The sequence below is a fragment of the Geotrypetes seraphini genome, chromosome 6, assembly GCF_902459505.1.
Source record: "Geotrypetes seraphini chromosome 6, aGeoSer1.1, whole genome shotgun sequence".
NCBI classification, from domain to species: Eukaryota; Metazoa; Chordata; class Amphibia; order Gymnophiona; family Dermophiidae; genus Geotrypetes; species Geotrypetes seraphini.
Window position 1 is genome coordinate 224206724 of NC_047089.1, and position 14912 is coordinate 224221635.

General features: G+C 42.2%; 1 protein-coding gene across 1 annotated transcript; it reads left to right on the top strand.

Moving 5' to 3' along the window:
* The first annotated feature begins 4227 nt into the window (after positions 1-4227).
* On the top strand, positions 4228-14677 carry DKK4 (dickkopf WNT signaling pathway inhibitor 4). The gene is made up of 4 exons (XM_033950047.1): positions 4228-4338; positions 5734-5884; positions 12289-12432; positions 14427-14677. Exons 1-4 carry the CDS (start codon positions 4228-4230, stop codon positions 14675-14677), a joined length of 657 nt encoding a protein of 218 aa, XP_033805938.1.
* Positions 14678-14912: the final 235 nt, after the last annotated feature.

Genomic DNA, 14912 nt, shown 5'->3' on the forward strand with positions numbered 1-14912 from the left:
ATTTATTTAATGTACCACAGATATAAAACCAAAGGTAAATCTAAGCAGTTTACAATAAAATTTAGAATTTAAAATAAACAAAATTAAAAAAAAAATTAAATAGGGTAAGAAACAAACAAACAAAAATCAAACAAACATAAAATACAATTGGGAACGTGAGGAAAGATTATGATAAAAAATAAAAAGGTTGGAGAAAGGGATGAATAATATGGTAGGGGAAGAAACAGAAAAATTTAGTTCTGCCCACACTAATTTCATAAAGCCAGGAATGCAGCTTTTGGGAAAAGTTGCCATCAAAGGAAGGTAAATTAAGAGCTGAAGGCCAAGGAGAAAGCAGTCTACCTTTAATTGTACCTTGAAGGTCGCAAATGACTTTTCTCAATGAAGATAAAAAGGCAAAGAATTCCAGAGAGTAGGAGCCATGCCAGAAAATGTAGAATTTGTATGGAAATCAAGGAAAATTTGTCGGAATGAAGGAACAACTAATAGCTGCTGTTGAGAAGAGAGTAGGGTTCTTTGTGGTGATGAAGTTACAGGGAAATACTTTTAAAACCAATAGAATAGACTGGAACGGTTGGGCCTCTTCAGCTTGGAAAGGAGACGGCTGAGGGGAGATATGATTGAAGTCTGCGAGATCTTGAGTGGAGTAGAACGGGTACAAGTGATCAATTTTTTGCTCCGTCAAAAATTACAAAGACTCGACGCTGGATGAAATTACAGGGAAATACTTTTACAACCAATAGGAAGAAATTTTTTTCATTCGGAGAATAGTTAAGCTCTGGATCGCTTTGCCAGAGGATGTGGCAAGAGCGGATAGCGTGGCTGGTTTTAAGAAAGATTTGGACAAGTTCCTGGAGGAAAAGTCCATAGTCTGTTATTGAGAAAGACATGGGGGAAGCTACTGCTTGCCCTGGATCGGTAGCATGGAATATTACTACACCTTGGGTTTGGGTCAGGTACTAGTGACCTGGATTGGCCACCGTGAGAACAGGCTACTGGGCTTGATGGACCTTTGGTCTGACCCAGTATGGCTGTTCTTATGCTCTTACATGTGCCAAGTATAGGACAATCAAGCCATTGTAACATCACTGATGAGGTTGGCTCTGAGGCACTGTGGAATGAGACATTATGACATCATAATCTCAGCTCTGGAATGTTGCGCTCTTTGGGGTTCCGAAATCTTGCTATTCTTTGAGATGCTGGAATGTTGCTACTCTTTGGGTTTTGGCCAGGTAGTAGTGATCTGGATTGGCCACCGTGAGAATGGATTACTAGGCTTGATGGACCATTGGATTGACCCAATAAGGCTATTCTTATGTAAGACTAAATAAAAAGGAGGGAAGACCGCTCGATAGAAACTGGTGAGAAAGGATATTATATTTGAAAGGGATGCGATATGACACCGGAAGCGATGTGATGTGATCAGACTTAGAACAGTGATTAAGTCATCTTACGGCAGTGTTCTGGACTAATTGTAGACAATGTAATTGGTATTTTGGGAGTCCAATGGGAACAGAGTGCACACATTTTTTTGTGTGTGAGCAACAAGTTCTAATAACCAACAATTTTCCAGATTTGCGAGTATTTTTCTGAGTGAGATCTGTGAGCGACACTCCTAGAATGTATGAGCGATTGCATAGGGGAAACATAGGGCATCACTGCTTGGGACCCCTGTGGTCATTTTCACTTTGATCCTCCTTGCTTTCATGCTTCCTCTGGCATTTCTCTTTAGGACATGGATTCCCCCTCCAGAACATGACTTCCAAGCTCACAGGCCCTGCAGCTATGCCCTTCGCCTGTCACTGATCCTCATCTCCTGCCCTCCCCTGCACATTTGTTGATCCCTACTCCGTGCCTTACCTTCTTCTCCCTGCTATACCACTCCTCTCTGCTCTTCCTCTCCTTACACCAGATTCTACAATGGTAGAGATCTCCCAATGATGGAAGCTGTCCCTGTGCCCTCTTAATGCAGCAAAAAACAACAAAAAACCAAAAAGGTCCTTCTTTTTGGGATCACGCACTGTTATATACCGCCTACGAATCCCAGGAGGCTGTGCAGCTCTTTCTGTCATGAAGCATGAAGCAACCAAAGGCGACCCCATGATGTCAGATGCACGCGACAATCTAGCTGGAAGGAAGGCGGGGAGGGATAGCTGGACCTTAAAAGTTATTTTTGATTTTTTTTTTTTTTAAATTTGGCATTGATATATGAAATGTAGAATGCACAAGGAGAGCACGGGGTTAATCCACGATTTTCTCACCATTCGCATTACAAAGGGTGGTGGATACATGGAACACGCTACCGGAGGATGTGATAAACAGGAGCACGCTACAGGGGTTCAAAGAAGGTACTTGGAAGACAAAGGGATTGAGGGGTACAGATAAGAGTAGAGGTAGATTATAGGGATGGGATTAGATGTAAGTTATAAAATTAATCAGGGATCACTGTTCAGGCACTAGGCCTGATGGGCCGCCACGGGAGCGGACCGCTGAGCAAGATGGACCTCTGGTCTGACTCAGCGGGGGCAACTTCTTATGTTCTTAAATCCAAGATTCACTCTCGCGCTCGCTATGCGCATTCCAGAAAAATCAAAAAAATATTTCTAACGCTTATGTACATGACAGTTTACATATATTTAAAGTTTAGATATATTTTGGATTTTTTGCGGGGTTATTATATATTTTTAATGGGGTGCTTAACATGCACGCGGCAGTGGCTAGGCAGGAACAGTCGGCGAGGATGTAAAGCGACTGATCCTTAGCAGTCGAAACTTTTTGGAACGGAAAGGTCAGTCGGTTTGGACGAAATGGTTTCATGAATCGATGCCTTAAGAAATGTACATGCCTTTTTTTCTCTCATTTACATGCGCGGATGGGGTCTGGAGGAAGATTAGTGAATGGCAAACCCAGCGGTACACGATGGTTTGCTTAGTGAAGGTGTCAGGTCAAAAGCGCGCCGGGACAAAGGCGCACGCAGACAATTGAGCGCAGCGCAGAGGCGCGTGCCGAAGAAAATTACTGTTTTTAGGGGCTCCGACGGGGGGTGGGGTGGGGGGAACCCCCCACACTTTACTTAATACAGATCGCGCCGCGTTGTGGGGGCGTTGTGGGAGGTTTGGGGGGTCGTAACCCCCCACATTTTACTGAAAACTTCACTTTTTCCCTGTTTTTAGGGAAAAAGTTAAGTTTCTAGTAAAATGTGGGGGGTTATAACCCCCCAAGCCCTCCCACAACGCCGCCACGATCTGTATTAAGTAAAGTGGGGGGGGCTCCCCAACAAAAACCCCCGTCGGAGCCCTAAAAACAGTAATTTTCTTCGGCACGCGCCTCCGTCTTGCGCTCAGTTGTCGACGCGCGCCTTTGTCTTCCGCAATTATGTCTATGAACCCTTAGTGAATCTAGCCCATTGTCTCTTCTCTCTCTTTGTTAATGTACCTCCTTTCCTTTCACCTGCCGGAGCTGCCAGAGGCGTGTTAATTAGCCACTGTATATATTATCAATGTCCTTCAAAATAAAAAAAACCAAGGCTGCTTCTTCTGAGTTTGAACAAGCCCTTTCTCAGCCTGTGTTTATACCTAGACTCAGTTGTGGCAATGTCCAGTAATTAACTGCATCTGAAAACCTCCTTTTGAGATTGTTTGACATGAATAAAACGTTGCTTCTCTTTGAGCCCAAGCTATCTGTGACACCAGATCTTAGCAAAATCTGGTTTTGAAAGAGATTACTGACAGTAGGGAAAGGAAGTGCAGGTGATTAGCAGCGTCTGTTGGTGTAGACATCCTGCACCTCTCTCCTGGTCGCTTTGAACTAGCTTTGATATACCATAATTATAGATTAAGTAGCCCCAGGACAGGAGAAATACTCCCACTGCTTCAGCCAGCACCTTGCTGACTTTCCCTCCAGCAGTCGACTTGTTTTCAACTAGTGATCAAAAAGCTTTGAAGAGGTGTGTTGATGCTTGTGTGGGCTACGAGGAGGAAATATTGGATAAGGGGAAGGAGAACAATAAAAAAAAAAAATCCCAAAAAGGCTATAAGTAGTTCAGAAGAAGCTCAAACACAGGTATATTTGTCACAGGTACAATCTAAGGAACCAGGCTCAACTGTATAAAACCCCAAAACCAACCCAAAAGTACTTTACATGGTCCCAGAGTGCTTGAAATTGTCTACAAGGGCCTATTTTGCAGGTGGATCTGGACCTCTCAGCTTAGCCCTGGGGATCTGCAGCATGCCAGCTCTCCTGATCCTGGCAATGTCTTGTGTCTGCTCCCCTATAATCGGCTTGGTCTTGGACTCCAACACCATCAAGTCTTCTGCAGAAGTGCAGGGCAGCAGAAAGGTAGGAACTGCACAAGGAGAGCAGAACTGGTGCCAAATGCTCTGGGACCTGCCACAAATAAGATTGAACAAAGTTCTGTTCTAGGACTTTGTCACAACTACAAGGGAACGCGGTAGATTTATCCTTGATGTGTTTTAACCGATGCCTTGTGTCTTCACTGTATTGTATTTAGGAGCTATTTCATTATTGTAAAAAATATTTTTCGTTATTAGCAAATAATGCCAAACCTTAAACCCTCTCGGTATTAATTGAACATTTGCTTCAGTTGATGGGTCTTCTAAAAATAGTCTTCATATTATGGAAACCGCACTATAAAATCTTACGTTGATTTTTCCACTTTTAGATTGTTAAAGCAATCTCTAATTCTAAGCACATTGGACTAGTGCAGGGGTAGATAGGCAATCCCGGTCCTCGAGAGCCGGAACCAGGTCAGGTTTTCAGGATGTCCACAATGAATATGTATGAGATGGATTTGCATGCACTCCTTGAGATGCAAATCTATCTCATGTATATTTATTGTGGATATCCTGAAACCTAACCTGGCTCTGGCTCTCGAGGACCGGAATTGCCTACCCCTGGACTAGTGTAACATCATCTATTTAGGATCTTTACGAAAAAAAACCTTTAAGAAAAGGCAAATTGTTCAGAATACGGCGGTGCGCCTGATTTAAAACTTGAAAAAGTCAGAACATATAAGGCAAGAATAATTTTTGAAATCTGCTTGTTCATGTTATAAACCATTATTCGGCCTCGTTCCAGGTTATTTTATTGATCATTTTGAATTTTTGGAAACCCGATGTTCTACACACAGACGTTCCTTGTTCTCGTTCCCTTCGATAAGGGGTTGCCTATCAAAAAGGTTTTTTTAAAAGAAAAAAACACTTTCATTTCAGGCAGGGAACTGGATGAAGTGTTCTGGTGATTTGTTAATGATTTCTTCATCTTAGGCTTTTAGGGGTTCTTTTATTAAGGCATGCTAACCGATTTAGCGTAGCGTGCGCTAAATGCTAAGGCATCCATTATATCCTATGGGCGCCTTAGCATTTAGTATGCACTAATCTTTAGCATGTGCTAAATTGGTTAGTACACCTTAATCAAAGGACCCCTTAGAAAATTATTGAAAACTTATCATTTTGATAAATATGTAGAATTGTACTTTTGATGCTTTTTAATGAATGATACTCTCATGTAATATCGCTGTATATTTTGCAGTTTTTTTCTTATTGTAAACCACACTAAACGGTGAAGTATTGCGGTATAAAAATAAAGTTATTATGATTATTAAGCTCCAGTGCTCCAGGATGGACTTTCCTAGTCTATCTGGTTGCTTCAGCAATAATAAATGCTTATAATATTGCTATAATCGTGTCTTTTTTTTTTTTTTTTGGGCCACAGGAGTCCCAGTGTTCGGTAGACAGAGACTGCACCGCTGGAAAGTTCTGCAGTAGCTCCGGAAGTGAGCTGTCCTTCTGTGCCACATGCCACGGGCTGCGCAGACGGTGTCAGCGCAACTCTATGTGCTGCCCAGGAACTATTTGCTTAAATGGTAAGAGATCCTCAGGGCTGGCATTAGGGGGGGGGGGAGGAAACAGGGCAGCTGCCTTGGGCTCTACAACCCCAGGAGGCCCCCTTGGGACAGGATATCCTTCCCTTTTCCCCACGTCATTTTTTAAAATGCAGTGGTATAAATTCATATCTGGATTTTTGAATAAGAAACCAAAGACTGGTCTGTGTGACATTTGGAGCATTGAGATAAAGCATCAAATTACTGCATCTCAATGGCCATGAATTTGGTCTTGGAGGATGAGATGTACGGCGTCGGCATCTATGAGACAAACTTGGGTTTTTTTGTTACATAGAGAAGTTTGGACCCCAGTTCGTTTACAGAAATTAGATAGCTCTAAGTCTAATAGATGCTGGCACTGTCATCTCGAAGCTGGGACATTAGATCATTTACTATTCTATTATCCACTGATACGTAGGGGTCCTTTTATTAAGCCGCGCTAGCGGGATTAGCGGCCGGCTAAAAATCTAACGCCTGCTCAATGCAGGCGTTAGTGGCTAGCGCGGCAGGCTGTTTAACGTGTGGTATTATGCTCATTAAACCCCTACCGCAGCTTGATAAAAGGACCCCTTAGTTTTTGGCAATCCATTTGGGGCCAAGTGAATAATCTACTGGAATATCCGATACTTCCATGAGAGCCAAGAATCAAATCTCTTCTAATAATAATAAACTTTTGCTCATCATGACAGTGGTTGCCATATAGCAAATTATGAAAAATTGGGATCGGCTGAATTATAATTTTTGGTGGAATTCGTTATGCCAAATCTTTAGAATGGAATGGACAATAGCCATACAGCAGGGGCATTTTAAGAAATTTAGGGATGTTTGGGAGCCATTAACAAAATATTGTACAGAATGAATATTATTTTTCCCTTTGTTCATATATGTCCAGGGTGGGGAGAGGGGAGAGGGAATACTTTATGATTTATTATGCTTTAAGTACAATTGTTGGGTATAAGGGGTGGGGGGAGGGATATTTGATGCGAGTTAAACTTTCATGGTATAGTAAGTGATGTTAAAGTATAAAATGATTGTATCTTATGTTACACTTGTTGAAAGTTTTAAAAATGAATAAAGATTTTAAAAAAATTAAAAAAAGCAAGGGTGTTGCCAGCACAGCAGTGATTCCTTGGCACTGCTGGTGAGCTCCTTGGCTCTGGTCCTCTGCCGCAGTCTGGAACAGTGCCGAGGAGGTTGCGGGCAGCTCGCTGCCACACCGGCAATCCCCTTGCATTTTAAAAGGCGAGGGGGACTTTGGACCAGGTTGGGGAGAAGGGAAGGACGTCCTAGTCCAGGGGGCCCCTGGAGCAGCTGATTTTAAAAGAAATGGAGAGATGCTGGATAGGAGAGCATTTGGTGGATGTGAAGGAGGGAGAGGGAGGAAGGGAGAGATGCTGGAGGGCAGTTTGGAAAAGAAAGTGAGAGATGGTGGCCCTGGGGATGATGGGAAGGGAGAAAGAAATATTGGATGGGAGGGCATTTGGTGGCTGGGGAAATCGGGGCAGGGGGCATGGAGGAGAGGAATTGGAGAGCCCCCTCCTTAATTTCTGTCCTGGGCCCCAGCATGTCTACCACCGGCCCTGGAGACCATGGAGATTCAGACTTGGGATAATGGCAAAGGAAACACTTGAGGGATGGCTAGAAGAATTGATTTTCATCCTTTCTCTGAAGTCTGTCCTGGTATTTGATTTTACATTTGATTCCAAAACAATGTTTTAGAGCAGGGCAGCCCAAGTCCGGTCCTTGAGATCTACTGGCAGGCCAGGTTTTCAGGATATCCACAATGAATATGCATGAGAGAAATTTGCCTGCACTGCCTTCTTGGTATGCAAATGTCTCTCATGCATGGTCATTGTGGGAATCCAGAAAACCTGGCCTGCCAGTAGATCTCGAGGACTGGACTTGGGCAGCCCTATTCTAGAGCATTGTTTCTTGACCCTGTCCTGAAGGCATAGCCAGAAAACCCAACTGGCCAGGTGGTCCCTGAGGAATGGGTTGAAAACCACTGTGGAGCTGTATTGCAAGCTTTAAAGTAGGGCTTCCCGAAATCTGTCCTGGGGTCCCCCAGCCAGTGATGTTTTTAGGATATCCACCATGAATATGTATGAGATAAATCTGCATGTATTAGATATCCAGTATATGCAAATTAATCTAATGCATATTCATTACAATATCAACTGGCTATGAGGTTCCCAGGATAGGTTTTGGAAGCTCGATCGTAACCAAAGAAGATTAATTTGTTTTCATGGGTCCTAGTTATTTTTTTTTATTTATCCATTCGATTTTCTATACTGCTCTCCCAGGGGGGAGCTCAGAATGGTTTACATGATTTTACATAGCACTGAGATTTCCATATAAGTGCCTGTACTCTAGATTTGAATTTTATTTATTTTTCAAATTTATGAATCACTTAAATCTATGCGATGTACAAAACCATTTACATCCACAATTTCAAACACAAACAATCTAATCTAATCTAATGCTTGGTTTTATATACCGAGTCTTCATTCTAGGAAAGCTCGACTTGGTTTACAATAGTTAACCATAAGCAGAGAGAATAGGAGAATAATTAATTTCCAAAGTGTTTAATGAATAAAGTGGTTTTCAAAAGCTTATGGAAAGATGGAAGGGAACCGGAGCTTCTTAAAAACAAACAAACCAGGAGATTGTTCCAAAGTTGGGAAAACTTAAAAATCAAGGATTGACCTAAACTCCTTTAATCCCTTTTCTGGAAGGAAGAGATAATTTAAGTTGTTGGTCGCCTCTTGCAAAAGAGAATCGATAGAAATTCCAGGATAAAGGAACTAGAGGAGTGAAGATACCATTGTAAAATGCGATAAACAAATAAGTCAAAATTTCCTTAATACAAAAATATTCAAATCTAAAAACAAATAATAACCACAGTTAGTGTCTGCAAACAATTGTAATTTTAACAATTTATTGAAAGACATACGATCTTTGCCTAATCTGATCATACCTGGAATAGAATTCCAGAGATTCTTACCGGCAAGTGAGAAAATAGATATTCTAGATTTTACATAAAGAATCCCATTTTCTTTTAAACTGATGAGTGACCCCTCCCCCCCTCCTCAGATCTCAAACATCTTGCAGGTTGATAGACTTCCCACAAGTTTTGAAAGCAAGTAGGAGCAGAGGAGCACAATATTTGATGAACAACTGACAGCTTTATAAGAAATTCTCTGCTGAACAGGTAACCAGTGGAGAGATTTTAAAATTGGAGTAATATGGGCAATCCTAGAAATACCCACTATAATTCTAGCCACTTTATTCGTTAGAAGTTGCACAGGCTATTAATAATGACAGGAGTTGCCATTCAACATTTCACCAGAAATTTGAAAAATTACACCAGACTTAATTACACCTTCTTGTGGAATTCGTTGTGCCATATATACAAAATGGAAAGAACAATTGCCATACAAAAAGGGAACTATAATAATTTTAAAAAGATTTGGGGGCCATTGATAACATATTGTAATGATTAGACACATAAGAAGTTGCCTCCACTGGGTCAGACCAGAGGTCCATCATGCCCAGCGGTCCGCTCCCGCGGCGGCCCATCAGGTCCACGTCCTGTGACGTGGTTTCTGACTACTCCTGTAACCTACCTCCACCTCTATCTGTACCCCTCAATCCCTTTTTCTTTTAGGAACCTATCTAGACCCTCCTTGAACCCCTGTAGCGTCCTCTGGCCTATCACAGCCTCAGGGAGCGTGTTCCATGTGTCTACCACTCTCTGAGTGAAAAAACTTCCTAGCATTTGTTCTAAACCTGTCCTTTTTCAATTTCTCCGAGTGCCCCCTTGTACACCTTTTTACACTAAAAGTATAATTATGGGAAAGGGGGGATATAGTTATATTAATGGCTTCAATCAATATTTTTGAATATAACACATGTATGATATGCTTGATTTACAATATTTGTGGAAAGGGAGGGTGGGGGAGGGGCTTAATTTATGTATTTAAGATGATAATAGAAAAGAATTTCAAGTGATGTGTATGATTCAATTGATGTAATATTGTACACTTGATGTAAGATGGAAAAATGATTGTATATTCTAATGATTAGACACCTTGGACACCTTTTTATTACATAGGACTATATTTAATGTGGGGATGGGGTGGTATGTTATGTGATTTAATGGGTTTATTCCTGATGAATGGGATGGGTGGGGGAGGGGTCTTTTTTTATATGCATTTGACAATAATTATTAGAATGTCAAGTGATTTGTACGAATTATCTGATTGAATATTGTACACTTGTTGCAAGAGTTAAAACTGAATAAAGAATTAAAATAAAAAAAATAAAAAATGAATAAAGAGTTGGAAAAAAGAAAAGAAGTTGCACAGGTTTACATGTTTTCTTTGACAATCCAAGATACCGAAAGACTGCAGTAATCAATTTGAGATGGCAATAACGCTTGAACGACAGAGCGAAAATCCTTAGGCAGGAACATCCGTTTTAATCTAAATAAGATGCGACGTTGTGCATAGCCTCCTTGGACCACTTTAGCTAAGTGCTGTTTCATAGAGAGCTGACAAACTGGTAGCTCTTCGTTCCACTGCTGAATACAGAGGTGGGAAGGCCGCAGCCGTATTTCGTATCTGTATTCCAGTACAGCAAAGAGGGCTCGAACTATGAGTGTGAGATGCCAAACATGGGCCAACAGGATGCTGGGCATCATAAAGAGGGGCATAACAACCAGGACGCGGGAAGTCATCATGCCATTGTATCGAGCGATGGTGCGTCCACATCTGGAATACTGTGTTCAATATTGGTCGCCGTACCTCAAGAAGGACATGGCGGTACTTGAGAGAGTCCAAAGGAGAGCAACGAAACTGGTAAGAGGGCTGGAACACTGCCCATACGCCGAGAGGTTGGATAGGCTGGGGCTCTTCTCTCTGGAAAAAAGGAGGCTCAGGGGAGATATGATAGAGACCTTCAAGATCATGAGGGGCATAGAGAGGGTGGATAGGGACAGATTCTTCAGACTGAAGGGGACAACAAGTACGAGGGGGTATTCGGAGAAACTGAAGGGAGATAGGTTCAGAACAAATGCAAGGAAGTTTTTTTTCACCCAAAGGGTCGTGGACACTTGGAATGCGCTACCGGAGGAAGTGATCAGGCAGAGTACGGTACAAGGATTCAAACAGGGATTGGACGGATTCCTGAGGGATAGGGGGATCGTGGGATACTGAGAGAGGTGCTGAGATGTAACACAGGTATAGAAAGCTAACCAGGGGTCGCGGCCTGCTCTGGTCGTGCATGTGCAAGACCGGAGGGTTAGGACTTCGATGGGAAGATAGAACTCAATGGGAAACCAAGGTGGCAAGGGGGCCCCTTCTGGTGACTCAGACAGGCCGTGACCTGTTCGGGCCGCCGCGGGAGCGGACTGCCGGGCAGGATGGACCTATGGTCTGACCCGGCGGAGGCACTGCTTATGTTCTTATGTTCTGATCCATCTGATTTACCACAGTATGGGGCCCTTTTACTAAGCTTCGGTAAGCACGCTTGTGCAATGAGTTTTGTACCGGTGCGTACTTCCCATACGCTAAAAAATAAACTGGGGTCAGGTCAGGGAGGAGAGTAGGCGTTTTCTGCGCTAATTGGTTAGTGCAGCTGCATTGCTGAACTCCAACCAATTAGCACCTCATTAGCAAGTGAGCCCTGTGGCCCAGATTCTTTATCTCTATCTTTGTCATCTCTATCGCGACTCGCTTTACAGAAAAATTTACAGTGAAGGAAAAGGGTTCATTATCCATTCTGAAAAAAGCCAGTCCAGGAGTCCCCCTAAGGCAGGGGTGTCCAATGTCGGTCCTCGAGGGCCGTAATCCAGTCGGGTTTTCAGGATTTCCCCAATGAATATGCATTGAAAGCAGTGCATGCACATAGATCTCATGCATATTCATTGGGGAAATCCTGAAAACCCGACTGGATTGCGGCCCTCGAGGACCGACATTGGACACCCCTGCCCTAAGGCAATGCCATTCTCCTTCCACCCCTCTCCCCATCGTGTTTATCAAGCAACGAAATAGTTGTTGGTTTTTTTTTAGTAATTTTTAGATGGCCGCACGAGGAGTTGTTTGAGCTTTAACCTCATTCAACTAGTTATTGCTTGGTTTAAAATATAATTACTTTGATTCGCCTATTACCCTTCTTGGATCTGATTGAGGACTTGAGTAGAAATTTATGCTTATATTTGATATTCTTTTATATATGTTTTCATTTGTATTAATTTCTTGCTGAATTTCCTTTCTGTACAAGTTTTATGCTTGATTATATTGAAAAAATTCAATAAATATTAAAATTTTTTTTTAAAAAAAGCAACAAAATAGTTTAATCCTTGCTCTTTTCATGTTTTGTACAAGGTGTTTGCACCCAGGTGGCAGAAGCACCAGCCACGGAAGAGAAAAAGCACCTGGAGCAAGATTTAAAAACAATAACTCGGTACCAGATTCAGGAGAACAAATTCAGAAAGAAACCCCACACTAACAAGCCCCAGAGCAGAAAAGGTAAAAATAAGCAAAGGAGGGAGGGATCGTTGTTCTTTTAACATTTTCCATTCTCCTTGTGTCCTTTTAGAAGAGTGTTTTGATGTGTTTCTACATGTGTTCTTGCTTACTTATTTATTTGGGGTCCATTTACTAAGCTGCGGTAAAAAGTAGCCTTAGTGTGCCCTTATGTTGGGTTTTCCCCACATGCTATGGCCATATTCAATTGCAGTCAAACAATACCCCCAACATTCCTTATAAATCGAATCAAATATCTTGATAGATCCTCGACAGGCTCTTCACGCACTGTTCATGCATATATTGGGGAGAGTGTGGCACAGTGGTTAAAGCTAGTCTCAGCACCCTGGGGTTGTGAGTTCAAACCCACACTGCTCCTTGTGACCCTGGGCAAGTCACTTAATCCCCCCATTGCCCCAGGTACATTAGATAGATTGTGACAGACAGGGAAAAATGCTTGAGTACCTGAATAAGCTCATGTAAACCGTTCTGAGCTCTCCTGGGAGAACGGTATAGAAAATTGAATAAATAAATAAATGTTGCATGAGCTGCTGTCATCATCGGATCCTTTTCTTAAAATTATTTTTGGTTATAGTGATTTTCATTTATAGACATGATTTTTTTTAAATGGAAACTTATCTTATCCAATTTTTTTCAGCAATGAGCTTCGGTAAGGCGTATAAATATTTTCACAAGTAGCAAAGGCGCGCTATTCTTGTTGGGAGCCTCGACCCTGAGGAAGCGTAAATGAAACATGGACATGTTGGAAGAGGCGCTCCCTTACTGAAAAAATTGGATAACTTTGTTTTAAAAATCATATCTATAAATGAAAATCACTATAAGAAAATTCGCTATAAGCAAAAATAATTTTTAAAAAAGGATGCTGTTAGGCATTGGTGGAACAAGGCATTATGATGTCACAATATCAGCTCTGGTCTGGTTATCAGAGGCTGAAACTTTTCACACTATTTATTTATTCATTCAATTTTTTATACTGTTCTCCAAGTAGAGAATGACACGGGGACAAATTTTTCCCTGTCCCCGCGGGAACTCATTTTCCCATCCCATCCTGGCGAGTTTGTTTCCTGCCCCTGCCTCATTCCTGCAAGCTATGTCCTCATCTGCAGAAGCCTCAAACACTTTAAAATCATAAGTAGCAACATTCTAGAGCTCAGATTGTGATGTCATAATGCCTCATTCCACCAATGTCTAAGCTCCATCCTCATCTGCAGAAGCCTCAAACACTTTAAAATCATAAGTAGCAACATTCTAGAGCTCAGATTGTGATTTCATAATGCCTCATTCCACCAATGTCTAAGCTCCGTCCTCATCTGCTCAAGCTTCAAACCCTTTAAAATCATAAGTAGCAACATTCTAGAGCTCAGATTGTGATGTCATAATGTCTCATTCCACCAATGCCTAAGCTCTGTCCTCTTCTGCACAAGCCTCAAACCCTTTAAAATCATAAGTAGCAACATTCTAGAGCTCAGATTGTGATGTCATAATGCCTCATTCCACCAATGCCTAAGCTCCGTCCTCATCTGCGCAAGCCTCAAACACTTTAATCATAAGTGTTTGAGGCTTGTGTAGTTAAGGCAGAGCTTTAAGCAATGGGGCAGGGACAGCGAAAAAACTTGCATGGATGAGATGGGAAAATTGAGTTACTTCAGGGACGGGGATAAAATTGTCCCCGTGTTTCTCTACACCATAACGTGATTGACATGCAAACAGTGCCGCTTTTCTAGGCAACCGCCGATAACAGCGCTCTGTTTGCCGAACCTGGCCCTAAGTTTTTTGGATATATTTGTATGAAAATTCTTATAAAATATTGCAGTGCACTTTCATGAATTCGCATCTTCGCATTGGGAGATGCAATTTTTTGGGACCGAGTTTCATTTTGCTTTCTTCAGGTTCGTCAACATGAGAGGCAGCTTAAAATTTAATATGACAATTAGTGCTCCTTCAACCTGCATTACTATGTCTCTGTTTATACACAGGAAAAGAGGGGGACAGCTGCCTCCGCACTTCTGATTGTGCCCAAGGGCTTTGCTGCGCTCGTCACTTCTGGACCAAAATCTGCAAGCCTATCTTGATTGAAGGGCAGGTCTGCTCCTCGCGGAAGCTCAAGGGTATTGCTCAAGGGCCACAGATTTTTCAGCGCTGCGACTGCGGGCCAGGATTAATATGCCGTGTCCAGGTGAGTGCAACCTCGGCGAGATCACGGCTACGAGTTTGCCAGAGACGCTAGAAAGGCTGTAACAAAGCCAGAAATTAGCAGAAGGATGTCTTCTTTTTGCTAGTCAACAGTGAATACCTGATGAACTGCTGATACCCAGGTGGAAGAAGTTTCACTAAAAAAAATTTAGCTAACTTTAATAGTATCAGAGTAAGAGATCTCACATGTTCGTCGAGCTGGAATACAGAAGCACCAGAATACCTTTTGCATGCCCTTATACAACGTCCCGTGGCCAGCCCTGCTGATT

Coding starts and splice junctions, on each gene's coding strand:
- DKK4 (XM_033950047.1), top strand. CDS start 4,228: ATGCCAGCTCTCCTGATCCTGGCAATGTCTTGTGTCTGCTCCCCTATA. Junction 4,339..5,733: donor AAGTGCAGGGCAGCAGAAAG/GTAGGAACTGCA, acceptor TTTGGGCCACAG/GAGTCCCAGTGTTCGGTAGA. Junction 5,885..12,288: donor AGGAACTATTTGCTTAAATG/GTAAGAGATCCT, acceptor GTTTTGTACAAG/GTGTTTGCACCCAGGTGGCA.